Genomic DNA, 26,291 nt, shown 5'->3' with positions numbered 1-26,291 from the left:
GATGGAATCAGTGGAGCGCAGAACGAAGAGACACTCAGAGACGTTGGTAAAACTATTTACAAAGTTTTACTGTATCAACACAAACAGACTAACAGATGACAGATGAACACAGGACTTGACTCTAGGCAGACAGAACTCAACTGAACTGACGCAATTAGTTTGCACAATAATGATGATGATGATGATGATAATAATAATAATAATAATAATAATAATAATAATAATAATAATAATAATAAACTTTATTTATATACTGCCCTATCTCCCGGATGGGACTCCGGGCAGTTTCCAGTCATAAAAACAACACAAACATTACATAACAACATAATAACACATTATTAAACAAAGTAAAATAATACAATTATAACAATAAATAACAAACACTTGTGTCTGGTAACTCCCTAGTTCCAGCCACACATCAAGGTCATCATAGCTTCTTGGCAATTAACTCTTTCCACACTATGGTACATTCTGGATGATGCAATCAATTGCAATACAGGCAAGGCACAAATTGTATTTAAACACTATCAATACACAAATCCCACATTAACATAAATCAAGCTTGCACCCTTTACAATGAGAAATGTCTCCCACTCTGGACATTCCACAGGTATATACACTCCACTTGCTTTACCACCATCAGATCTTCTGAAGATGCCAGCCACAGATGCAGGTGAAACATCAGGAGAAAATGTTGCTAGAATACAGCCATACAACCCGGAAACCACACAACACCCCAATTCTTATCCCTTGTTTCTCACTGTACCTATTGGCTGAAGGAAGATAATTAAGAAGCAACATGTAGGGTCCTAATCCTACATTCCTCAGATGCAACAAAGAAAACACAATATTGTAACTGCAAATGATAAGATTTTGAATGCAAACTCAATATGTGCACCATTTCAGAGCATTTGTTTTTGTTTTTTTAACTGGACTATTCCTTCATGTAAGCTTTTTGAATTGTTTTGTGTTGCTTGATTCCTCTCCGGTTCTCGTGTCAACCATTTCCTCCTTGTTCTCACAGTGTTCTTTGTCCAGCGGGAGAAGCAAGAGCGTTGGAGCCTGGCCTCAATGGAATTTACTGCCCCACCTCAGTCTCAGCTGGCAGTGCGCTGGGTCAATTCTCTCCAGATCTGGATTCACTACCATGGTTGGTTTTCCTTTAAGGCCCACAGGGGCATACTTCAAAGCCCAGTGTGTCCCATTGCCCCATATTTGGCTCCTTTTGGTGACTAGAAGTGGCATCAAATATTTTCAGTCATGTTTTGGTGTTTTGAGGGTCTTGCCGTTTTGAAGTGGGGTAACCATTCCAAAGTGGTGTTTGCAGGGTTTAAAGAAATGTGATCTTTTATTCATAAACATGAAAGTGTATTGTAAGGAACAGTGGAGGGATCCTGAAAGTTTTAGGATTAGACATGGCATAGTTGCCATGGCAAAGGCAAGCGGCATCTAAAGAGAATAGGGAATGATTTCAAAGGGAACCACTAACTCTTGATTCAACTAGTCCAAAGTTAGTATGGAGCCCCTGGTGGCATAGCGTGTTAAAGCGCTGAGCTGCTGAACTTGCAGACCAAAAGGTCACAGGTTCGAATCCGGAGAGCGGAGTGAGCACCCACTGTTAGCTCCAGCTTCTGCAAATGTGAGTAGATCAATAGGTACTGCTCTGGCGGGAAGGTAACGGCGCTCCATGCAGTCATGCCAGCCACATGACTTTGGAGGTGTCTATGGACAATGCCGGCTCTTCGGCTTAGAAATGGAGATGAGCACCAACCCCCAGAGTCAGACACGACTGGATTTAACATCAGGGGAAACCTTTACCTTTACTAAAGTTAGTATAGCACTATAAATACATTTTGAAGTTCAGTAGTGGCTTTACATCAAATCCCTACCTTTGTCACACTTGTAGATTGAGCTAAGTGGAATTTCCATGTTTAGAATAACAACAACAACTACTTCTTTATTTTGTACCCCACCTCCATCTCCCCAAAGGGACTCGGGGCGGCTAACATGGGGCCAAGCCCAGTTAATTACAACAAACCAAAATAAAATACATACATCATCGGCAGATAAAATACGTCAAGATAAAAACACAATTATACACAGTAATACAGTATAATAAAATACTAAAATAGCAACAAAACATAGTAAAACATAATTTAAAACCAAAACAAGAATGAACAAGAACAAACTGGGCCAAAGCAATGTATCTCTAAATATGGGTAGAAGAGAATTCAATTCGAGTAACAGTGCTTGATGAAAGTATCAGTTTTGCACCTTCCAATATTCAGTGCAATAAAAAGTATGTTTTTTTTATTACACAGGCCCCTTCCACACAGCCATATGACCCAGAATATCAAGGCAAATATCTGCATTGAACTGGATTATCTGAGTCCATGCTGCCATATAATCCAGTACAATATGGATTTTATGCAGCTGTGTGGAAGTTGCCACACTTTTGCATGTCTTGTGGTACATTTGGGAGAAATCTGATATGCAAATCTGCATTTAAAAATGAGAATGGCTAAAAATACATATAGTTGAAAAATATGTGCAATCACACTTTGGTCAGTGGTGAACAGTACACAAGTGTATGGATTCAGAAAAACATATGTAGACATGAATGTGAGAATTAAAAAATGTATCTCATAATCTGATATGAACAAAGGATGGGATGAAAATGCAGGAGAGATCTGGAAAAAAATTACAAAACCAAGGCTGAGAGTTTATTTGTTTTCCTAAATCCCAGTTGCTGGATGTGTAACAGAGGAGGGCTGTTTCTTAATGTCCTGAACTATCCTCCCAAAGACATGTGATTACTATGACAGTGAGGTCAATGGACCTTAGTGACATTCTGTGTACAGCTCCTATGTTTTCTCTCCCTCTGCTTCAGGGATTACACGACCCAGGACGCTTCTTGTCTTCATCAACCCAGTTGGGGGCCGTAAGCAGGCAGTGGAGATCTATCAAACTCAAGTGGCCCCGCTTTTCACCCTGGCTGGGATTTATGTTCAAGTTGTGGGTGAGTACCATTTGTCTTCTGCACCAGTCCCATCTTCCTCTCCCTTTTCTTGCAACATGATGCCCCCAATAATTATATAATGAATGTGGTTCTCTTTCCTTCTTCTCCCCCATCTTCTCAGAGACCTGCCGTGCTAAAGAGGCTCGTGACTACATCCTGGAGCAAGATCTCTGTGATTTTGATGGGTAAGGGATTCCTTCTGTGGGCTTGCCTGCACCTATATACTGCTCTCTGATGTCTTTTAGGCCTCACGTTCCTCATCCACCCTGTCTGTATCCCTTTGCGTATACGCTTTCATGTAATCTGTTAGTTTATTTATTTATTTATTTACATCACTTTTGCCCCGCCTTTCTCCCCAAGGGGATTCAAAGCGGCTTACATTAAATAGGCAAAAATTCAATGCCTAAAAACAATGTAAAGACAACAATTCATATAAAACAATCTACAAAACAATTCATAACAAAACAAAACATGTTGACCCTATGAATTTCATATGGCTTTTTAAAGGCAAGGAATAATCAGAGGTGGTTTTATCAGTTCCTTCCTCTGAAATATAGCCTATAGTCCCTGATATTTGTTAGAAATATCCCATTTATTTATTTGTAGTATTTATATTCCGTCGTTCTCCCCCGAAGGGGACTTAGGGTGGATCACTATGTACATATACATGGCAAACATTCAGTGCCATTACACATATGACATACAGACAGAGACAAAGACACAAACATTTTCCAGCTTTGGCTCCTTGAAGGTATGCTCAATTCCAGCCACAGGGGGAGCTGCTGCTTCATCATGCACTGTGACACCAAGTCCTTGATGGAATACTTCCTTATTCTTCCACACTGCTGGAGGATTTTTATGATGTCGTAAATTACTGTATATACTCAAGTATAAGCCTAGTTTTTCAGCCCTTTTTTAGGGCTGAAAAAGCTCTCCTCAGCTTATACTCGAGTGAGGGTCCTGGCCGGCTTCTATTCAGGTCGGCTTATACTTGAGTATATAAGTATTCAGAGTCTTATCTTATTAAAGTCTTATTATTATCTTAAATTACAGTTTTATATAAATATTTAAAAACATTTAACCTACTTATGCCTCAAATAATGCAATTTTATTAATATCTATTTTTATTTTTGAATTTGACCCATAGCTGCTGCATTTCCCACCCTCATCTTATACTCGAGTCAATAAGTTTTCCCAGTTTTTGTGGTAAAATTAGGTGCCTCGGCTTATAATCGGGTCGGCTTATACTCGAGTATATACGGTAGTTAAATTAGCCTCCCCGCATAAGCAGTACCTAAATTTCCTACTTGATAGATGCAACTATCTTTTGGGTTGCTTAGGTCAACAACGAGCTAGGCTATTTTTTTTAATTGGTTGGGCACTCAATCCGACCCGGGCTGGTTTGAACTCATGACCTCTCGGTCATTAGTGATTTATTGCAGTTGGCTACTAACCAGCTGCGCCACAGTCCGGCCCATTCAAATGCTAACCAAGGCTGACCCTGGTTAGCTTCCAAAATCAGATATGATCTGGTGCTTTAGGGCACATGTATTAACTCAAGGCCTACAGGCCGCATCTAGCCCTCCATGTCATTTTATGTGGCCCTCTTCTAGATTCTGAACTACAACTCATGAATTCCTCAGCATTAGACATCGTGAAAGAGCTGATGGGAGTTGTGATACAGTAACATCTGGAAGGCTACAGTTTGGTCTCTCTGGATAACGGGGTCTGGATTTACATATAAAGCTTGTAGCTATGATGTCTGAATACTAAATGTCCTCTAGCCTTTTCCCAAGGATAGGGATGCAGTTCTCATTATCCACAGTCAACATCATGGATGGTCAAAAGTGATGGGAGGTGTCATTCAATAACATCTGGGGACCCCAAATTGGGTAAAAACTAAAGAACACCAACCGCTATGTGAGATTGCAGAACTTTAGTAGCATGGAGGTATTCTGGTGTCTTGAACACATTGGATACAGATCCATGACACGCTATGTTAAAAATGTATTTGGCCTTCTATATCTACAGATTCTCCATCCATGGATTCAACAGCCCTTGAAAAGAAACCTAAAGACTGATGTTGGCCCTAGATGAAAATGAGCTTGACACCCTGGCTTAGGGTATACAGGCCCTTTTGTTGTTGTTGTTGTGTGCCTTCAAACTGTTTCTGACTTTGTCAACCCTAAGGCAACCCTGTCACAGGATTTTCTGGACCTGGCAATACGTGACTCTTTCAAGGTTACCCAGTGAGTTTCCATGGCCAAGAGGGGAATCAGTTCCTGTCTCCAGAGCATTCTAACATTCAAACTACAGTGTTCCCTCACTTATCGTGGGGGTTAGGTTCCAGGACCACCTGCAATATGTGAAAATCCGCGAAGTAGGGGCACTATATTTATTTTAATATTTATACATTATTTTAGTAGTTATATACTATTTTAAGTCTTTATCAACCAATTGTGTGTTGATAAATTGCCTCCTTTTCCTCCCGCTGCCGCTTGGGCTCCTTTTCTCTCCCTTTGGCTTCTCCTTCCTCCCTTCCTTAGGCTGTAAATTGTAATTTTTTATTATATATAATGGTCTTTTAGAGTTTATTGAAAAACCACGAAACAGTGAATCCACGAAAAGTGAACTGCGAAGTAGTGAGGGAACACTGTACTACACTACATTGATCCTAGCTGGCCCCAAATGCAAAGATTAAGCTTCATCCACTCAGGGTTCATTTCTGCAATCAATTTTATAACCGGACCTTGCCGTGTATAGAATTCAGGTAATCAGAAATGGGGAGATTTTCCAAGTATTTGCCATCTGTCACCAAGTACTGTCAACGCATGAAAAATGTCAAGTCTAATTTCTCAGAGGTGGCTTTCCTAGAAATTAAGTTTTACCTAAAGAAGTTCAGGTTGTGGATCAGTTGTTGTTCCCGAACGAAGTTGGAATATCAATGTTCCAGCCATATTTGCAAATAAAGGTTACATTTTACATAATTCAGCAGGAATCTGCAAAGACATGAATATATCATGACTTCAAAAATGAGTTGAGGGAATTTTGTACAAAATCTTCTAGTAGAGAATTACTGCAACATGTAAATACCAGAATCTCTGTGGTGCACTATGCTACCAATTTCACTTTCTTTCTGGGCCCATCACAGTGGCAATGGATTGTAGACAAAATCAACTATCTATATCTATGAATGGAGCCCTCAGTGGCGCAGCAGATTAAACCGCTGAGCTGCTGAACTTGCTGACCAAAAGGTCAGCAGTTCAAATTTGGGTAGCAGAGTGAGCTCCCGCTGTTAGCCCCAGCTTCGGCCAACCTGCCAGCTCGAAAACATGCTAATGTGAGTAGATCGATAGGTACCGCTCCAGTGGGAAGGTAATGGCGCTCATGCCAGCCACATGACCTTGGAGACATCTACAGACAATGCCGGTTCTTCAGCTTAGAAATGGAGATGACCACCAACCCCCAGAGTCAGACACGACTGGACTTAATGTCAAGGGAAAACCTTTACATTTACCCTATATCTATGAATACCAGGAAAACTGCCTTGAGTGCCTTCACAAAAAAAAGATAAGACAGAATTGTGAAAAAATTAACACATTCCCCTTGTATATTGAAGTTTTCTCCCTACAATAAATATTCTACATCCCAAAAAAGAGGGCCAACATGGTGTAGTGGCTTGAGTTTTGAACTCTGTGTTCTGGAGACCAGGGTTTGAATCCTCATTCAGCCACAGAAACCCACGTGGTGATCTTGGGCAAATCACATTCTCTGAACCTCATAGGAAAGGCAGTGGCAAACTCCCTTTCTCTTGCCAAGAAAATTCTGTGGCTGGTTCACTGTATAATCACCATAAGTCAGAAATAACTTGAAGTCATGCAACAATATAGGATCTTAAGGGTCAGATCAAGAACACATTTGTCCCCTAATTCTACAAAGCATATAAAATGCCTATGATTTATCCTAGGGGATATTTCCTTGTGTGTAGCTCAATATCATGCAGTATCCTATTAATAGTTCTACTCGCTTGGCAGAGGAAACAATCTGAATCAATCTGTTTGATTTTCAGGAGCCACAATAATAATAATAATAATAATAACTTTTTTTTATACCCTGCCTCTATCTCCCCAAAGGGGACTCAGGGCGGCTTACATGGGGCCAAGCCCGAATAAAAACAATAGCAATATAAAACACAACAATAGACAAAAAACATGCACAATTATAAAAAATTTAAACATCAGCCACAAGGGAAACTTAGTCCACCTTACATTCTTGAATCCCACAGGTTGGTGAGTGTCGGGGGCGATGGTACTTTCAATGAGATCATGCATGCCTTGCTCGACCGGACACAAAGAAAAGCAGGGGTTCCGGAGGATGACATTGAGGCAGAGCTACTATCCCCAAGACTGAGAATTGGGATCATACCTGCAGGTAAGGGGACTGGGAAACAGGGACTTTCCTTTTGGAAGCTGTGGACCAAAGTTGACAGTGAAGTACAATAAAGCAGGATTGGGACATATTTAAGATTTACTTCTGCCCATTTCTGGAAAAAGGGAAATGCAGACAGGAGTGCAAGCTGTCCTTTTTATGTTGTCTTTCATTTCTACCTCCAGGTTCTACAGACTGTGTGTGCTTTGCTACTGTAGGAACAAACGACCCTGTCACCTCTGCTCTGCACATCATCATAGGTGCTTCTTCTTCACTCTTTACCCTTTATCCCACCTCCCCAATAAATTCCATAATATTCAGCTCAGTAGAGGATGGATCATTGACCTTTGTCTTTGCAGGGAAAGTTGTTTTTTCAGATGATCCTTCTGGACTGAAGGCAGTTTGAGAACTAGATATAACCACATACCTCTACTAAAACAGAGTTTGTGCTCGCTTTGCCTAGTTCAGGAGGCCAGAGAGAAACTTGTGTGTCTCCTTTAGCAATTTCATCTTCACATACACATATAGGCGGACCATATGAGTTCGTAAGGATGTGGGAGACATAACTGTGCTGCTGAGAAATACAAGCACAGATCTAAGATCTCACTGGTTAGTAAAGATGCATGCTTTTTCTCCCTTTTTGCCTTTTTTCATGTCAGGAGTGACTTGAGAAACTGCAAGTCGCTTCTGGTATGAGAGAATTGGCCGTCTGCAAGGATGTTGCCCAGGGGATGCCCAGATGTTTTGATATTTTTCCCATCTTTGTGGGAGGCTTCTCTCATGTCCCCACATGGAGCTGGAGCTGATAAAGTGAGCTAATTCACGCTCTCCCCGGATTGGATTCGAACCGGCAACCTTCAGGTCAGCAACCCAACCTTGAAGTCATCAGTCCTGCCAGCACAAGGGTTTAATCCACTTCACCACCTGAGGTTCCTTTTTGCTGATGAAAAGTCATACATGTGCGGAAGACTGCACCGCTTTGGGGGAAGAAGGCATTCACTTTGTAGTCTTTAGGCTTCATCAGCCATTCCTTATGATTTCCAGGAGACGCCCAGCCCCTTGATGTCTGCAGCATTTGGCACAATGGAAAGCGCCTGCGCTACTCGGTCTCCCTCGTTGGTTATGGCTTCTATGGTGACGTCGTCAGCACTAGCGAGAAGCACCGTTGGATGGGTCCAGTGCGCTACACATATGCAGGTAGAGTTGGATGGGGAGAGAAGTGTACAATGATGTAGGGAAAGCATGCTGTGAATGTGGCAGACTGAAATCCTTTTCGTTAATCGTGAAAGGGACCAGCAGCCCAGTAGCAGAGCCAGCATGGTGTAATGGTTTAAGTGTTGGACTACAACTCTGATGACCAGGATTTGATTTCCCGCTCAACCATGGAAGCAAACTGGGCAAACCTGGGAAATTCACACACACTCATCTGCATAAAACCCCGTGATAGGTTCTCCTTAGGGTTACCATAAGTCAGAATGCCTGAGTGCCTTGGATCCCAAGAAGATCCAACCAGTGTATCCTCCGGGAAATAATGCCCGGCTGCTCACTGGAGGGAAGGATATTAGAGGCAAAGATGAAGTATTTTGGCCACATCATGAGAAGACAGGAAAGCTTGGAAAAGATCATGATGCTGGGGAAAATGGAAGGAAAAAGGAAGAGAGGCCGACCAAGGGCAAGATGGATGTGATGCTATCTTTGAAGTGAATGCCTTGACCTTGAAGGAGCTGGGAGCGGTGACGGCCAATAGGGAGCTCTGGCGTGGACTGGTCCGTGAGGTCACGAAGAGTCGGAAACGACTGAGTGAATGAAGAAGAAGTAGTCAGAAACAGCTTGAAGGCGCATAACAACAACAAGATCAATAATATGAAAGATCTTACTACTTTGCAAGGAATGCAGCAACCCTCTGTGCCAGGATAGTCCTTTGGTAGTTGTGGAAGGATCCTTGAAAATACAAACAACACCTCTTATGTGCTTATGTCCATGACAATAAATGTGATTGGTGGGTAATTTAGTGTTTGCCACAAAGTTTGTGTAGCTAGGTAGCTATTGAGATCCTTAGAATATGGCATTCGTCAGATTTCTCCAAAATGAAAGGACATGAAATTTTCAAGCTACTAGCCTGTCTTTATCATTCCCCCAGGAGCCAAGGCAGTACTAAGCAACCGCAGCTATGAAGGCACAGTGGAGTTCCAGTTGGCTAAGACAGAGGAGTCCAACCCACGGGATAAGCAGCGCTGCCGCTCAGGGTAGGTAGAGGGGAGCTGTGTCAGTTGGAGCAGCTGAAAGGATAAAGGTAACGCTTAGTGGTAGAAAGGGGACTAGAACATCCTGTAACATCTGCATCTTTCTTTTTCAGCTGCATGGTGTGCTCAGACTCCAGTAGAAATCTGTCACCTGGAAGCAAGGAAGAAAAACTACCTGTGATTGAGCAATCTATAGGTAATAGGGCTAGAAGACCCAATGTGGTATAATCATTTGAGCGTTCCTCTGGAGCCAAGATTTGAATCCTTGCTATGCTGTGAAATCCACAGGGTGACTTTGGGGAAAGTCATTCTCTCAGGAAAGCAGTGGCAAATATCTTCTTATCCCCCAAAAACGAAAGCCATTCTAGGCGCACCTTTGGGTCATCATTAGTCAGAAATGACTCAAAGGCACACAACAAATAGAAGTAGCCATTGCAACTGGTGTGCAATTTACTAGTTGGGATTGAGACTGGGTAGAAATGATCAAGTAAACGTACAGTGACATATGATTAGAGACATAGAGCTGTAAACACTAATGTAGGCCTTAGGACTGAACAGAGAACTGAAACATCCTGAATCTCAGGTTAGTTGTTTCATTCAGTTCTAATCCTCTAAAACCAGAACCATGAGTGTGTAGAATAGTGGTCACATTATATGTGTGAATTAAATGCAGTGGAATAGATGAGGGGATAAAATATCTCTTGCTTGCTTTAAAAACAGATACTGCCTTTTTAATTAATGGATATAAAAATAATACAGAATCATAGAATCATAGAATAGTAGAGTTGGAAGAGACCACATGGGCCATCTAGTCCATTCTACAGGTTAGAATGTACATTACAATTGATAGGGATATGCATCTCAACCCTGTTTCAACTGGTACTGTGTGTCCAGGGCAGTAGCTAAGGAGGGGGAGTTAGGGATTCAGCTCCCCCTTCCAAAATTTTTCAGGTTTTTTAAAAAAAACCCTGGTTTACTCATGAATTTTAACTGGTTAACCAAATCCTCATGAGTGACCACTGAAGTTTATCCGTTTTGAGTGTCCACTGAAATTTATCAATGAAGCCTGATTTCTAAATTATTTTGTGTTATGGAAGTACTCATGATTTGCTAAAATAAAGTTTCAACCCCCTCCCCCCCCCCCCCGATATTTTTTTCTGACTACGACCCTTTGTGTGTCTTATGGACCACATAACAGTTCTGTTATATATTGCATTCTAGTAGAATTGAAGTGGGGAATTATACAAAACATATGTATTTGCCTTTTTTATTAATTAAAACATGAGTTACTGGTCCTCGTTACTGCAAAAACGATAGAACTATTCAGCATTTATATGGTGCAAAATTTGGTAGTTTTTTGTTGTTTTTTGTTTTACAATTCACAACATGGAATTACACAGACCTTGTGCTTGTGCTTTGATAAGTCAGATGTGATTTTTAAAATATTCTAATCTGTTCTAAGAGATCTGAGAAAAGAACATTGTCATAGCTATGCCTTTTATTCTTAAGGAAGACATCTAGGCAGACACATCTAGGGCAGGCGCTTAAGTTGCACTTGCCCACGTGTCTCTACTTTGCCATTTTTCAAAATGCCTAGAAGCCTTTTTTTAAAGAAACAATGTCTAATCTCTGATATAGCTATGCGAGGCCTGACTCCCATATTTTATTGTCCATTTGCTGTGTTTACATTTCTGCCATGACCTCAAATGCAAACTGTGTACCTTCTTCTGCAAGTATGGTGGCAGTAGATTAAACCAGTTAGCTGCCTGCCACAATTTTTCTGAGGAAGTGGGTCAGGAAAAGACTTTACTGGGGTACCCCCATTTCTGAGCTGAGCAAACTATGGTGCAGTTCTTTCCCTATGATAGTTCACAGTAGGAATCAATTGCCTATTCTATGCACATGGGGATTTTGTTGTTGTTCGTAATCTCCTGACAGAAGGATTTAATAAATGAGTCAGAGCTTACTCCTGAAAATAGCCTTTAAATGCCAGGGCTTGGCTGTAGTACCTGGGAAGTAATAGAAGAAGGACTTCCTTACTTAATAACAAGAATAGGGAACTTACATTGGAGCTCTATTGTCTCAGCAGCTCCTCAGACACATCAAAAACCAGGCAGTATAAGCACTCCCTTACTGTACTCTTCCTTGTTGGTTTTCCTCTGCAGATGGTGAATGGCAGCGAGTCCAGGGTCGCTTCCTAGCCGTCAATTTGACAAGCATGAGCAGCGCCTGCCCTAAGAGCCCCGAGGGTCTCTCACCTTGTGCCCATTTGGCTGATGGAACGGCCGACCTCATCCTGGTGCACGAATGCCCCACGTTCTCCTTCTTGCGGCATCTAACTCGCCACACCAATTGCTCAGACCAGGTATGGCTAGCTGCTTCCAACCAGACTCCCCTTCTCTTTACTTCTTGAGTCTTTAAAAGCCAGCAATTTCACCCTCATAGCCACAGCTCTGGATAGAGTTGCATGCAGTTTAAAAACAAACATGAACATGTATATTTGTTTTCCAATCTGGAAAGAAATCCTCCTATTTTCATCTTACAACCTGAATGTCTTTTACTGAAAACACATTCACTTGTACATCTATCCACCTTTTTCCCCAAATGCATCACTAAAATAGAAATCTTAGTTCCGCAGTTGATGAAGCCCTGTCTCAATGTAAACTGTATGCAGGTATTTTGTATAGACTGGTAGACCCTGCACTAAGCAAAATTCAAACAGTCTTGTGGTGATGATCGATCACACCCACATAGCATAGTTAGTAGTAACGACTAGAGGGACTTGTGGTCTGAAACATTTGGAGAACAAGAGCAAGATTTTGGCCGTATGCACAAGCAGAATTGGAGAGAGTGCATCAGGAGATGTAGCTACAACAACAGAGGTCTGTCTTGCAATGCCACTCACCCACCCCAAAAACTACCTTTCCAGAAGCACCAAAAGAAGGACTTCCAAGCTGCTGATGGGTAGGACAGGGCTGATGCCTTCAGCCTTCTTGCAGCAGCACATCACTTTTTGGCAGGCAGCTGAAATAGAGGGCTCCCACAATGGTGCAACATCTAACTAACAACATCAGAACTATTCCAGTCTGGGTTTCTTTTGCTGAAGAAGCTTTTATGTTTTCCTCAGTTTGATCTGCCCTTTGTGAGTGTGTATCGGGTCCGGGCTGTTCGCTTTACCTCCTCAAAAGTAGAGGACTGTGAGGAAGGGGAGGCAACTGTGCAAGAATCCAAGGGGCTCTGCAGAAAAGCGTGTCAAGTGAAGGCACCTGTGAGCTGCTGGACCTGTGATGGCGAGACCTTGAATTATCCGGACATAAGCATCAGGTAGAGCCTTTGATTGAGTGTGGCAAGGGTTGTGCTGCTGAATTGGTGGGGCACTGGTGGAGGTACAATACCCCACAGGATTGGAGTTGGTAGGCTAGATCTGAATGAAGAACTGTGGCTCCTTCCATTTTGGTTTGGGTACTCTAGACATCGATGAGTATCTGCAGAGTGAGCTGGATCATTGCATTTCAACACATCAGGAGTGATATCGTGTCACCTTCAGCCTCCATCTGAACTAAGTAGGGTCAAATTTTCTTTCTTCTTCTTTCTTTAAGGCAGTGGTTCTCAACCTGGGTCCCCAGATGTTTTTGGCCTTCAACTCTCAGAAATCCTAACAGCTGGTAAACCGGCTGGGATTTCTGGGAGCTGTTGGCCAAAAACATCTGGGGACCCCAGGTTGAAAACCACTGCTTTAAGGGAGTGGGAGAGTAAGATACTGTATTGCAGTTGGTTTTGATATGGCAAGTTTTCAATTGAAAACTCACTAGGACTTTAAAAAAATTAAAGGCTTTGGCAGAGGATTCATCAGGGGCTGCAGTGGGGTGCACTTCGCCTATCCTAGAAGTATCAATAGCAGAAACTAATGGGGACCAGGACTGCCACTACAAAGAGGCAAAGCTGTGAGTGGTCAGAAAGAGAAAGAAAGGCTTGATATGGCCAGCAGGTTCTCCCCAAGGACTTGGGTCATGCTAGAAATTATGACATAGACTGAAAGTCCCTGCTTAACCCCTTTGCTCTTTCTCTCCTCAGAGTGCACAAGAGCCTCATCCATCTCTTTGCCCGGGGCATTGAACAGGCACCCTGCACCTCGTAGAAGCCTTTGCTAAGAAGAGCCTTTCTGAACAGAAAGGTAGCACAACAGTATGGCTGCTGCAGAGGATTCACGAGGCCTCAGCCATCAGAAAGCCACTGCCTGAGTATCTTTCAGGTATAAATCGCAGAAGACCCAGCCAGGATGGCATGCCTGCACCAGTGTGTGCAAAACTCCACAAGCAAAGGGGACTAGTCATGGACTTTCCTATTCAGTTGTAGAAGTGTCAACTACCAGCCTTTACTTTACTTACTGTTCTCAGCTGAAAAGAGGCAGCAGTGTGGCTCTAAAGACCCGAAGGGTTTCACTACCGATGGATTTCATTACCAGCTATGTAATTCAGCCACAGTGGGAATCCAGTGTCAATCTAAATGAAGATCTAGCCCTGCTTGCTGCAGGCAGAGTAGTCTTCTATCAGGTTTGGCTAATCCAAAGAAATACAATGACAAGGAATATTGGTAAATGTTTCCATTTGCAGAACAGCAATGCATACAAAATTGAAAAGCAGAACGAACAGGAATGTTACAAGTAATGCAGCAATAGCAGAACTAGTGCAATTGACAGAGCAGCTGGGAAAATGTGTGGTCTGAGAGGAACCCATCGCCACACTCCAAGAGGCTTCCCCTTAGAGAAGCAGGAGTTGGAATGGGGCATCTGGTCCACTTGCTGCCAGTTCTGTAGGAGAAACTGGACAACGGAGGTACCTGCCGTGTACAAGGTCCATGAGGAGGACAAAGGAGAGGGCTGGTAGCCGGCCCTCACCACCCACAAAGAAACCCAAGCGATACTGGGGAGTGCACTGGAGCCAACACCCAGCAGGTACTCCTAGGATGAGAGACCCACTTTGCAGGTGCGATCTGCAGGACAGCCCATTGGCGGGCAGAACCAGCTTGGCTTTTGCGGAAAGGAGTGGAGCAGAAGAAAGGAAGTGTCGCCACCCCAAGCAAGACCACCTCTGCTGGCAGCCTTCACAGCTTGTGAGGGTTGACCCAGCGGTAAGTGCCTTCATACTGGAATCCAACCTCCTTCATCAGCTCATCAGCTTCCTTGGGCCCACGACTAGAAAATAAAAGGACTGCAAGTTAGTACTGAAAAGTGGGGGCACAGGTAAACACACTAACTAGTTTTTCTCTTTCACAACTTTTCACAGGTTTAGGCTAATTACAGTTTGTTGCCATACTGACTGATTGCAAAATAAATTATTGAAGCAAAATGAATTATTGGCAAACTGACCAACATGCTGTTTTCTCACTTTGTTTTTTGTTTCTAGTCAAAATCAATGAAATGACTGTGAAGCACAATAGTTAATCTGGTCTAAATACTTCCCTCTATGGATTCCTGAGCAACATTACAACAGATTATTACATCTCTTGTGCAAAAGTGGATTAATTAGGCAGTGTAACATTATACTGAGGAGCCCCGGTGGTGAAGTGCGTTAAAGCACTGAGCTGGAGACCGACAGGTCCCAGGTTCAAACGCCGGAAGCGGCGTGAGCGGCCACTGTTAGCTCCAGCTCCTGCCAACCTAACAGTTTGAAAACATGCAAATGTGAGTAGATCAATAGGTACCGCTCCGGCGAGAAGGTAACGGCGCTCCATGCAGTCATGCCGGCCACATGACCTTGGAGGTGTCTACGGACAATGCCGGCTCTTCGGCTTAGAAATGGAGATGAGCACCAACCCCCAGAGTCAGACACGACTGGACTTAACGTCAGGGGAAACCTTTACCTTCACTTTAACATTATATTATTACAAAATATTATCCTAGCTGAGTCAGATACCTCTGACATCCTAGCATACCTAAATTTTGTTGCCTAGTTTGTTTTTGTTCAATATTCTGAAATTTCTGATAGGGAGTCAGAAATATGTACTAATATAAACCTGGTCAACCTACGTTTTCCAGATTTATTTCCTCATTTATTTACTTCATTCCTATCCCGCCTTTCTCTACCCCAGCAGGGACTCAAGTTGGCTTACAAACATTAAAATACATCTCAACAAATATCAACAATCTAAACATGAGCAATTAAAACACATCTCCATCAATTAAACAGATTAAAACCAAATAAAATGCTGAGTCATGATCTCATAACCATGCTATCATGTTGTTGGGCAAACAAAGACATAGGCATGCCTAGAATACATTTTAAGAAAGGAACCACCTCAAAGCTACCAGAGAGGTTGCTGTGTCAACCATATACTCCTCAGCTATGGGAAAGCTGGAGTGAGTTAAAACAGCAGGAAGCAAAATGGGAATGGCTATGTTTTTGACAGATCTATTCTACTGCCTGATTTCAAAGGAAGTAATATTTTATTACACTTCCACACCTGGGTAGATTAAACTCCTCCCCGCCCAAATCCATGCCAGCCTCACCTGCCGTAGCGATAGGAAATTGGTTTGCTTTTCTCTGTTTCAATCTTGTGGAGCAGTGGAGTGAAAATACGCCAGGCCTCACGCAGCTCATCACTGAGGAGAGAAGAACACTAAGTTGGATCCAGAGCAGCAAAGGTTTTCTGCTAAAATAAGAAGGCTGGATAGTATTCACCACCAATTGACCAAACCTTCCATTTCCAGGATTGATTCAAATGCTTAACACAAAAGGGAATTGAACATAATGCCTTAGATACATTATGGTTATAAAGTACCCCTGTATGTTAAACATTTAAAAGAAAATGGTTAAAAAGTTCAACACTTGTGAGCTAGATGTCACAAAAGTTGCAGAAACGCTCTGGCAGAAAATTATGCCCCTCGAGCAGTCTAACTGGAGGTTAGCTGTTCCCAACAGTGCTATGGATTTTGAAGAGGCACAAATACACAGCAAAAGGGAGAAACTTGCCAAGAGGAAGGCGCATCAAGCAAACCCTTGTGACAACCTTCGATCTGGAAATGTAGATCCTCACTGGGAAAGACCATGCAGATCCAGAATAGGTCTCTCCAGTCGTTTATGGAGCCACCACCAAGACTCTACCCTTGGAAGACCATCATACTCGGCCATGAGGGGTTTGGGGATAGGTAACTGCCCCATTTAATTTTCCAGGTTTGTACAGGAAAGGAATTCTGTGAGTCCAAACTGATGGTTTGCATAATTTTATTTTTATCTCCTACTTGCATTTTAGTGATTCCAAGATCTGTCAGGTTTGACAATGCCTTTGGAAAAGCACCAATCATCATTCCCTCATTCCCCCCCTCCCTCTCTCTCTCTCTGACACACACAGACAGACAGAACTCCCCCCTCCTTTTTTTTTTTTTTTTGCATGATCTCAGTTTGATAACCCTTGCAAAGATCTCACCACACACCTGCGGACAAAATGCATCTGGCTTCCACAGAAAACATCCAAGATGAGGCGCTCATAAGCATCAGGAAGCTTTACACCCTGTTGAAAAGAAATCAATGAGAGAGTTGTTGAGATGGAGAATGTGACTCTGTTCCTTGCAACTGCCATTGGATGTAAGAATCTGACAGGACAGCTTGTCAACCGAATATGAAATACGTTAACAAGTTTGAGCTTCTCAGTTGCTGATTGCATAGCCTATTACAGGGGTCCCCAAACTAAGACAACATTTTATTTATATACATTTTATATAACAGACTGTTATATGGATAAAGTAGGAGGATATTGGACGAACGGATTTTAAGCATATGTTTTATGTTTTATTTTTTATACAGTATTTAACTGGTTGTAATACATTTTTATATGTTATTGTTTTAATGATGTGTCGGCATCGAATTGTTGCCAATTGTACGCCGCCCTGAGTCCCTTCGGGTGAGAAGGGCGGGATAGAAATATTGGAAATAAATAAATTTATATTCTGCCCTATCTCTCCAAGGGGACTCAGGGCAGATCACAGTACACATACATGGCAAACATTCAGACGGGACAAAACAGACAGAAAGGAAGTATGTTGTCTAAAAGTCCAGTTTTGATGCCTTGGAGGTTGAGTTTGGATTCAGTCACAGGGGGGTGCTGTTGCTCCATTCTCTATGATGAAGAGCCATCAGGACTTCCTGCTTCCACCTTTTGCTCATCACATTTCTGGTCTTGTTCTTTATGGTGTAGTAAAATATACCATATTTTATACCATGCAAGGAGCCTCCGATGGCTTAGTGTGTTAAAGCGCTGAGCTGCTGAACTTGCAGACCGAAAGGTCCCAGGTTCAAGCCCGGGGAGCGGAGTGAGCGCCCACTGTTAGCTCCAGCTTCTGCCAACCTAGCAGTTTGAAAACATGCCAATGTGAGTAGATGAATAGGTACCGCTCCGGCGGGAAGGTAACGGCGTTCCATGCAGTCATGCCACATGACCTTGGAGGTGTCTATGGACAACGACGGCTCTTCGGCTTAGAAATGGAGATGAGCACCAACCCTCAGAGTCAGACATGACTGGACTTAACGTCAGGGGAAACCTTTACCTTTTTAAAAATATACCATTTACCCAGCCTCCGCCCTAAACTTTAGAGTTAGGGTTGCACTACATCTGAAAAAACTAGAAGGCATACGACAACAACAATTCTAATTAACTTAACTCTCATTAGCCAAAAGCAAGCCCACACTTCCCATTGAAATACTGGTAAGTATATGTTGGTTAAAATTGTTCTTCATCTTAAATATTGTATTATTCTCTCATGTTTTTTGCACTACAAATAAGATATTTTTTTCCAAACTATAATTCCCCCCCCCTCCCCCCGCAATACTCTGAGGGACCATAAACTGGCCCTCTGCTTAAAATGTTTGAGGACCCCTGGCCTATCACATTGTTAGAATGCTGAATGATGATTTGGAAAAATAAAAAAGCCACCTCAGAGTAAACACTATGGATATATGCCTTTGAGGTGCATGTTAACATACGGTGACCAATGGATTTCACAGGGGGTTTTTAGGAAAGGATTGCTCAGAGATGGTTTTGAAAGTTCCTTCCTATGAAATGTAGTCTACAGCAGTGGTTCTCAACATGTGGGTCACCAGGTGTTTTGGCCTACAACTCCCAGAAATCCCAGCCAGTTAGAAAAGGATTTCTGTTAGGATTTCTAGGAGTTGAAGGCCAAAACATCTGGGGACCCACAAGTTGAGAACCACTGCTCTACAGCAACTGGTATTTGTCTCATTTCTAGATGAGAGATTGCAAATGGCAATCTCTCATTCAAATACTAACCAAGGATCACTGCTCAGCGTCCATAATCAGATGGGATCTGACAACTTTAGGGTATTTAGGGAAAATTGAACATACAAGCAGAAAATTCATGTGACTTCAAGCAATATTTCAACTATCTTATTTACACATTCAGATGAGGTTCAGGTATTTATGAAGTGGTCCTAAGTTTCCAACCCTCACTGCCTGTACCAACATTAGTTTCACTTTCCAGAAGACAATCTTTGTTCATGACAAATCCATGTCCATTTGTGTGCGTGCACACACAGCCATAGTTCATTACATCCATCTAATCCATATGTTGCCACACTGGTACTCCAAATAATGAAAAAATTGGCAACTACTAAAGTTCAGAATTGGGAAACTTAAAAGTGCAACTTTTAACAACCTGTTTCCTTACTACAGAATTACAAGTTTGCTTGCCACCTAAAACACACTTGAGAATGGTACCTTGTAGCGATTGCCATAAGTGAGGTCCAGCTCAGACTCTTCTGGGTTGAAGAACATCCCAGGCTTCTTGGTCATCATCTTAGTGTAGACAGCCTCATTGGGCTGAACCCGAATCACCAGTTCATTGCGTTTACACTGGCGCTGGAAGATGTCACCCGGCACCTCCCGAAACTGAAGGCGCACTTCTGCCTTGCGCTCATTTAATGCCTTGCCACAGCGCAAGACAAATGGCACTCCTATGATGGTTAAAGAGGCACAGTCACAACTCAACAAAGGGACTTAATGCTCTCTTCCTCAACCACAGCAAGTATGGCACCCCAGTTAGGATGCCTACCTACTACTTTCCCACACACCAATCCCATCATACTCACCATCCCACCTTTCGTTGTCTACATAGAGTACTGCAGCAGCAAAAGTAGGAGTGGTGGAACCAGCTGGGACAGTGGGATCATCTAGATAGCCCTTTTGAGCTTCTCCCTGGCCAGATGGATCACCCACATACTGCCCAAGCACCACATTCTCAGGCTTTGCCTCTGAGATGCACTTGAGAACCTTCACCTGGTGAAAAGAGAAGGACACGGTCTGAGATCTTCATACAACAACAGAAGTAACTTGAAGCTGTGCTCAGGGGTGGGACATGGGTAGAAGAGGGGCAATTTTATCATTGACTCAGACTGAAGAATGACAACAAAGAGCTTCTGCCTCAGCAAAAAGGCCTTCATATAGGACTTAAGCTCCTGAATGGAAGCAATGATGGAAGGAAATGACACGTGATCCACATGAATGTGTTTAAACTGCTTCTGTACTCTATTCATATAAGAGTGCATCTACAGTAGAACTTTCCACATATTTCATGTTGGTGACACGCATTTTAGACATGACACAGGAATTCAGTATTGCTATCAAAAGCAGAGGTTAAACCACCTATAATAATAATAATAATAATAATAATAATAATAATAATAATAATAATAATAAAAAAACTTCATTTATACCCCGCCACCATCTCCCCGTGGGGACAAAACATACATGAACTGTAATAAGGAAATGTATGAGGACACAACATATCTCATGAAAAATCTTTCATTTGCATTTTTAAAATCTATGATTTACTGCTTATTTCACATAGATTCAGAGGTTTTGTGTTATATTTATGTAACACACATACACACTGCAGCTGACACAGTTTGAAGAGCTCTTATATACAGGGTAAACCATTTCCCTTACTGGAATTCACAACCACAGAGAACAGAAATTAGGAAATTGGAGCCCTCTATTTGGTCTAATTCTACATCCTAGGCTTTTTACACCCTAATACACAGCTCTGCCTTGCTCATGCTCATTAGGAGACAGCTACAAGTCACTCCCTAGGCTGTTATGTCAGAACCTTGTGATACCTTTCAACTCCAAAATGCTATGACTCAGATGTTGGATTACAGTTCCCATCTCTGCCCATTACCTATTTTGGCAAGGCTTGGACAACATCATTTCTCTGGAGCCACTTGTAAAAGCTCTGGGGAAAGAGGAAAACATGGCTCCCAGAGAGAACTAGTCCAATACTGAACACCACAGGCTTTCCATCACTGTAGAGTAGCAGCATCCCTGCTCAGTGTCTGTGGCCAATCTCTTTGATTTTTCTTCCAAAGAAATACACTGGGCTTCCTAACAGTGAATGACATATTTCTAAGCAGTAGAATATTCACTCTGATAGCTAAGGAATAAAAAATATGAACTTGCCCAAGGATATTCAAACAGAGGAGTTGAATTTTAGATGCTAGTTCAGTCAAGTGTTTTAAAAAGTCCTTCCCCTACCTTTTCATCACGCACATCATCGGAGTTCGTAGAAGCTGGTTTCTCCATGGCTACCAAGCACAGCATTTGAAGTAGGTGATTCTGCATTACGTCCCTGCAGAGGTTTCAGAAGAAAATTTGTATCAGCAGTACATCAGTCTTCGAATTATCGATCACAACAGTCCCACTCTCTGTCCCATAGCATTCCCGCCATATTTTGGTGCAATACCCCAGGGGTTGACCTGTGACTAACTTCCATAATAACGGATTGACCTGTTGCTTATCTCACTTATTATACCCTATTCCTTTAGCAGGCCATAGTGTATGTCTTCGCCAGAACTTTAACAGGACAATAGTTCTGGGATCTACCTCACCCTGATTGAATCTGACACTAATTGCACTTTTTTGACCCAGTTCTTTTTTTAGAGCCGACCCAGGATTTTATCATGGTATATTTATTGTATCTTGACCTATGACTTGTTTTATTGTTGGTTGATTGTTTTATTGTTATGTTTTTATATTGTTTGTGACCTGGGCTTCACCCCATGTAAGCCGCCCCGAGTCCCTTCGGGGAGACGGGGCGGGGTATAAAAATAAAATTATTATTATTATTATTATTATTATTATTACACGTCTATAGTGTAGAATTAATACAGTTTGACACCACTTTAACTGCCATGGAATCATGGAAGCTGTAGTTTTAGAAGGTCTTCATTCTTCTCTGCCAAAGAGTACTGGTGTCTCAACAAACTACAGATCCCATGATTCCATAGCATTGAGCCATGGCAATTAAAGTGGTGTCAAATTGCAGGAATTCTACACTGTGTAGATAATTAATAATAATAATAATAATAATAACTACTACAACTTTATTTATACCCCACCACCATCTCCCAGAAGGACCTAGGGAAGCTTACAGAAGCACATACAAGTGCCATAACACATAAAAATATAGGTAAAATTACATCACACATTAAACAATGACAACATCAGTTAAGTTAAAAACAACACGTTACAAAAAAGTCCAATTTAAAAATCAATAAAACACAGTACAAATTGCCATAAAAATGACTAATACATCCCTAATGCCTCCCTAGTGAACATGAAACTATAAAACAAGCCTGTGTGTCAGAATTCAGAAGAACCTAGAATGTAGGACTGCCAGCATTAAACTTTTTAGGGATTTCTGGACTGAACCTCAGAGTTTGGCAAATATGGGGCACACGAGGTAACATGGGACCTAGGGAACAAGTAGATGTTTACTTATTCCACCACAAATGCATTATCTTCTGAAAAATGTGTCCCCAACCAGATATGTTTATGCATTTTAACAACAATTTTCTGAAATAGAACAAGGGGCAGACAATTTGCAGAACACTGGGAGAGTGAGAGGCATTAAGCATATCCCATGAAACCTCCCCATCCCTGTTATTTCTTTCATACCTATCAATTTTACCTATACTCTTTGCACTCACTAGATTATTACAGTAGAGTCTCACTTATCCAACATAAACAGGCTGGCAGAACGTTGGATAAGCGAATATGTTGGATAATAAGGAGAGATTAAGGAGAAGCCTATTAAACATCAAATTAGGTTATGATTTTACAAATTAAACACCAAAACATCAGGTTATACTACAAATTTGTCAGAAAAAGTAGTTCAAAATGCAGTAATGCTATGTAGTAATTAATGTATTTAAGAATTTAGCATCAAAATATCACAATGTATTGAAAACATTGACTACAAAAATGCATTGGATAATCCAGAACGTTGGATAAGCGAATGTTGGATAAGTGAGACTCTACTGTATATACACAGAAAACTAACATATCAAAGAAAAGGCTTGACGAGAATCATTCTCCTCTGATATACTGTTTTTCCACAGACATTTTCTGCCACAGGAAAATATTCAGTTCCCCAAACCTACAATCTAAATGGCATGTCTCTGACAAGGTCAACCGCCTCTTATGGTGTTAAGTGAATTCGATTTCTACAGCATTTGAGTATCATATCTGTTCACTGCAATGCTTCAATGATTGCCACACACATCCCACAGGCAAAAAAACACACTTTCTCACCTGATTATGCCAAACTCATCAAAATAGCCACCCCGACCCTCAGTGCCAAATGGCTCTTTGAAAGTCAGGATGACACAGGCCACGTTGTCACGATTCCAGATAGGACCAAAGATCCGGTTCCCAAACCTGCAGAAACAAACAGGACATAGTCAACATCAGAAAAGTGCTCCATTCAGCAATACTTCCACTGAGACCACATCTTGCCCCCTGTTTGTTAAAAAGGTTTGTGGGAACAAGGAAAAAACGTGCTTCAGACCAACATGGGAAAAAGAAAGCTTTAATAGAGCTGCGAAGGAATTAACGAAATGACCAAGCTTGAACGCCATGGTGGCTTTCTTGGTCCTCAAGTTCTATGTCCTCCGTGGGCTCACCAGCTTAGATCTCTCATGCCACCACCCCAATTCCTACTTACCTGAGCACCATCAGGTTCTGCACCATCTCCTTGCCCAGGTAGTGGTCAATACGGTAGATCTGATCTTCCCTAAAAAGTCCTGAGATGTGATTTGACAGCTTGTTGGAGCTCTCCAAGTCTTTGCCAAAAGGTTTCTCCACAATGACACGATTCCAGCCACTGGTGATGCAGAAGAGGGAGGAAAGGTGAGGTTTTACACAGGGGCTTAAAAGCAGTGGGGAGGGGGGGTACAGCCAGGGGATCACCTAATTAAATGTTGTGGATGCCATTGTCAGAGGAAAGAACTGGCAAACCACTTCTCAACTAAAAAAAACCTTGCAAAATTCATGGGGTTGTTACAAGTCTTCCCTTAAGTGTTGGTTATTACCCTTAAAGACCTACATTGTTTGGGTCTGGGTTACCTGTAGGATCACTTCCTCCCCATACATTTAACCCCATATAGTTAGTTCTCCTGAAGGACATACAAACCAAGCAGGACCATACTGGCAACAGTCACCCAGAGGACTTTTTTGTCAGCTGTCCTGATTGTGGAATTATCTATTGGAAGAGATTCAACATCTAAACATGCTGTCTGACATCTAAAACGAATGAATGGACTATCTCTTCCGGCAGGCCTACCCAACTGATTTTAAACTATGAATTTTAAATTGACATCTTTATAATCTGGATGATATTAATGTGTAATTGTTGGTGTTTTAATCATATGTTTGTGTTTTTAATATATACGTTATAAAGAGTATTATGTGCTTTTAGTTATATGTTGTATTTTAATTCTATGTTGTTTAATTCTCTTGAGCCTCGAGGGGAGGTGACCAAGAAATAAATTATTGTTATTATTTATTTAACAAGTGACTTGAAGACTCATACACATAAATATCCTACTTAAACCCCCCCCCCCCACACACACACACACACATACCTAAATTAAAAGAGATGCAAACCAAGCCAATTTCCATAAGTGCTGTGTAACTTTTTTTGCTAGCCTCAGGAAAGCCTCTGGGTGCTTTGTAAAATACTGAATTCCTACACCACCACCACTATGTAAGCAAGCACCTTGCTTCACTCCAAAGTTCACTCAGTGCCATCAGTACGTTTTAGCTATATTAGACAATCATGCTCACTCAATCCTTACTATAAAAAATAACAAAAACCAGAGACCATCAGGCAATTGCTTTCTGTTTGTACAATGAGAGAAGCAGTCTCGGCTTTTAAGTGACGCCTAGAGCAATCTGTGTTCCTATACAAAGCTAAGCACATTCCATTCCACTCCACTGGTCCTCCCTCTTCCCCTGAAATCCATCTGCCAGGCCCAGAACTTACACAGTGCTCATGCAGGTGTGCCGGATGTTGGCAGTGACATGCTCATAGACACTGGGCGGCAGGGCCAAGTAGAAGAGACGATTTGCCTTATCCCCGTTATGAAGGGCATTCAGATGAGCATTGAGCCGTTCAAAGGAGGCCTGGTCATCATACTTTCCCGAGATGTATGAGTTGCGGGCAAAAAAATCATTCAGTTTCTGCTCTTCTTCGGGGGTGGCCTGGAATGAAATGATATACAGTAAGACCACAGAATCCATATCCAACATTTTGCTTACTCTAAAATGTTTTCTTTAGGAATCTGCAAAGTTCTCCATGTGATTTAATGTTATGCTTCTCCCAGAACTTATAATAAAGTTTCACTGGAGGACCTGTAAAGGATACTCTACAGCAGGCCTGCACAACCTGAGGCCCTCCAGGTGTTTTGGACTTCAGCTCTCAGAATTCCTGACCATTGGACAAGCTGACTAGGGCTTCTGGGAGTTGGAGAGCCAAATGCCTGGAGGGCCACAGGCTGTGCAGGCCTGCTCTTCAGTATGCTGAGACTGGAAGTCAGGTCATATCCATGCTTTCAAGTAACTGAAGGCCAGCTGGGAATGTATTTTCCATGGATACAGGAATTTTACTGTAACTTTGTTATCCTACGAAAGAAGAGTGAGTTCTCTTTGATATCCTTCACATCTTCTGTGCATCCTCTCCTTCCAGGGTTATCAAAGAAAACAGGTTTCTGGGTCCCATTAGAAAAGAAGGAAAGACCAGTTTATCAAATGTCACCTATGGGGCAAACCAACAAACTCCAGAAATTGTTTGGGTCTGTGGAGGAAGCAGATAGTGGCACTCACTTTGAGGTAGGGTTGACTCTGCTTGCGGATGTCGGCAACTGTCAGTTGGGATCGGGCATATCCTACCACGTATGTGTCATCGGGGAGCAGTCCATCACGGTATAGCCACCTGTACAGGCGATCACAATGCTCTTGAAGCAAGAACGGGGGGGGGGGGAGCAAAGGGGAGGAAGGGGAAGCCTTCTGGGGCAGCAAACAAGACTTACCAGATGGTGGGATAGATCTTCTTCTTGGCTAGATCACCCTGCAAATACAAGACAAAAAAGGAAGAAAAACTGATCAGTCACTTCTAGAACAGATGAAGGCTCTCAGTGAAGAAGAACTGAATTGTGAACATTCATAGGGCTATAAAGCAGGACACTGGGCCTTCTGACCAGGGCTGGAATTCCAAAATGCTGATGGGAAAGAGACAGGGGGAGAGAAGAAAGAGA

The 26,291-nt window shown here is 42.1% G+C and overlaps 2 protein-coding genes across 4 annotated transcripts in view; one reads left to right on the top strand and one right to left on the bottom strand.

Moving 5' to 3' along the window:
* LOC100566923 (ceramide kinase) overlaps positions 1-15,042 on the top strand; it is a 29,270-nt gene extending 14,228 nt beyond the window's left edge. The window contains exons 3-13 of the mRNA XM_062971232.1: positions 1,025-1,150; positions 2,891-3,019; positions 3,141-3,204; positions 7,305-7,450; positions 7,633-7,707; positions 8,492-8,644; positions 9,588-9,693; positions 9,804-9,886; positions 11,856-12,055; positions 12,818-13,014; positions 13,765-15,042. Coding sequence (XP_062827302.1) covers positions 1,025-1,150; positions 2,891-3,019; positions 3,141-3,204; positions 7,305-7,450; positions 7,633-7,707; positions 8,492-8,644; positions 9,588-9,693; positions 9,804-9,886; positions 11,856-12,055; positions 12,818-13,014; positions 13,765-13,828 — 1,343 coding nt within the window. The 3' untranslated portion in view covers positions 13,829-15,042. The remainder of the gene's footprint in view (positions 1-1,024; positions 1,151-2,890; positions 3,020-3,140; positions 3,205-7,304; positions 7,451-7,632; positions 7,708-8,491; positions 8,645-9,587; positions 9,694-9,803; positions 9,887-11,855; positions 12,056-12,817; positions 13,015-13,764) is intronic.
* The window catches only part of g6pd (glucose-6-phosphate dehydrogenase), a 42,204-nt gene continuing 30,191 nt past the window's right edge, over positions 14,279-26,291 (bottom strand). For all 3 annotated transcript variants that reach the window (XM_003216911.3, XM_008103931.3, XM_062971231.1), the window contains exons 3-13: positions 26,067-26,104; positions 25,861-25,969; positions 25,022-25,239; positions 23,702-23,860; positions 23,290-23,415; positions 21,232-21,325; positions 19,791-19,977; positions 19,420-19,655; positions 17,123-17,199; positions 16,199-16,291; positions 14,279-14,884 (exon numbers count right to left, since the gene is read on the bottom strand). In XM_003216911.3, the coding sequence (XP_003216959.2) occupies positions 14,794-14,884; positions 16,199-16,291; positions 17,123-17,199; positions 19,420-19,655; positions 19,791-19,977; positions 21,232-21,325; positions 23,290-23,415; positions 23,702-23,860; positions 25,022-25,239; positions 25,861-25,969; positions 26,067-26,104 (1,428 nt within the window). In that variant the 3' untranslated portion in view covers positions 14,279-14,793. The remainder of the gene's footprint in view (positions 14,885-16,198; positions 16,292-17,122; positions 17,200-19,419; positions 19,656-19,790; positions 19,978-21,231; positions 21,326-23,289; positions 23,416-23,701; positions 23,861-25,021; positions 25,240-25,860; positions 25,970-26,066; positions 26,105-26,291) is intronic.

The sequence above is a fragment of the Anolis carolinensis genome, chromosome 2 (genome assembly GCF_035594765.1).
Source record: "Anolis carolinensis isolate JA03-04 chromosome 2, rAnoCar3.1.pri, whole genome shotgun sequence".
NCBI classification, from domain to species: domain Eukaryota; kingdom Metazoa; phylum Chordata; class Lepidosauria; order Squamata; family Dactyloidae; genus Anolis; species Anolis carolinensis.
This window is presented reverse-complemented; position numbering and strand designations above follow the sequence as displayed.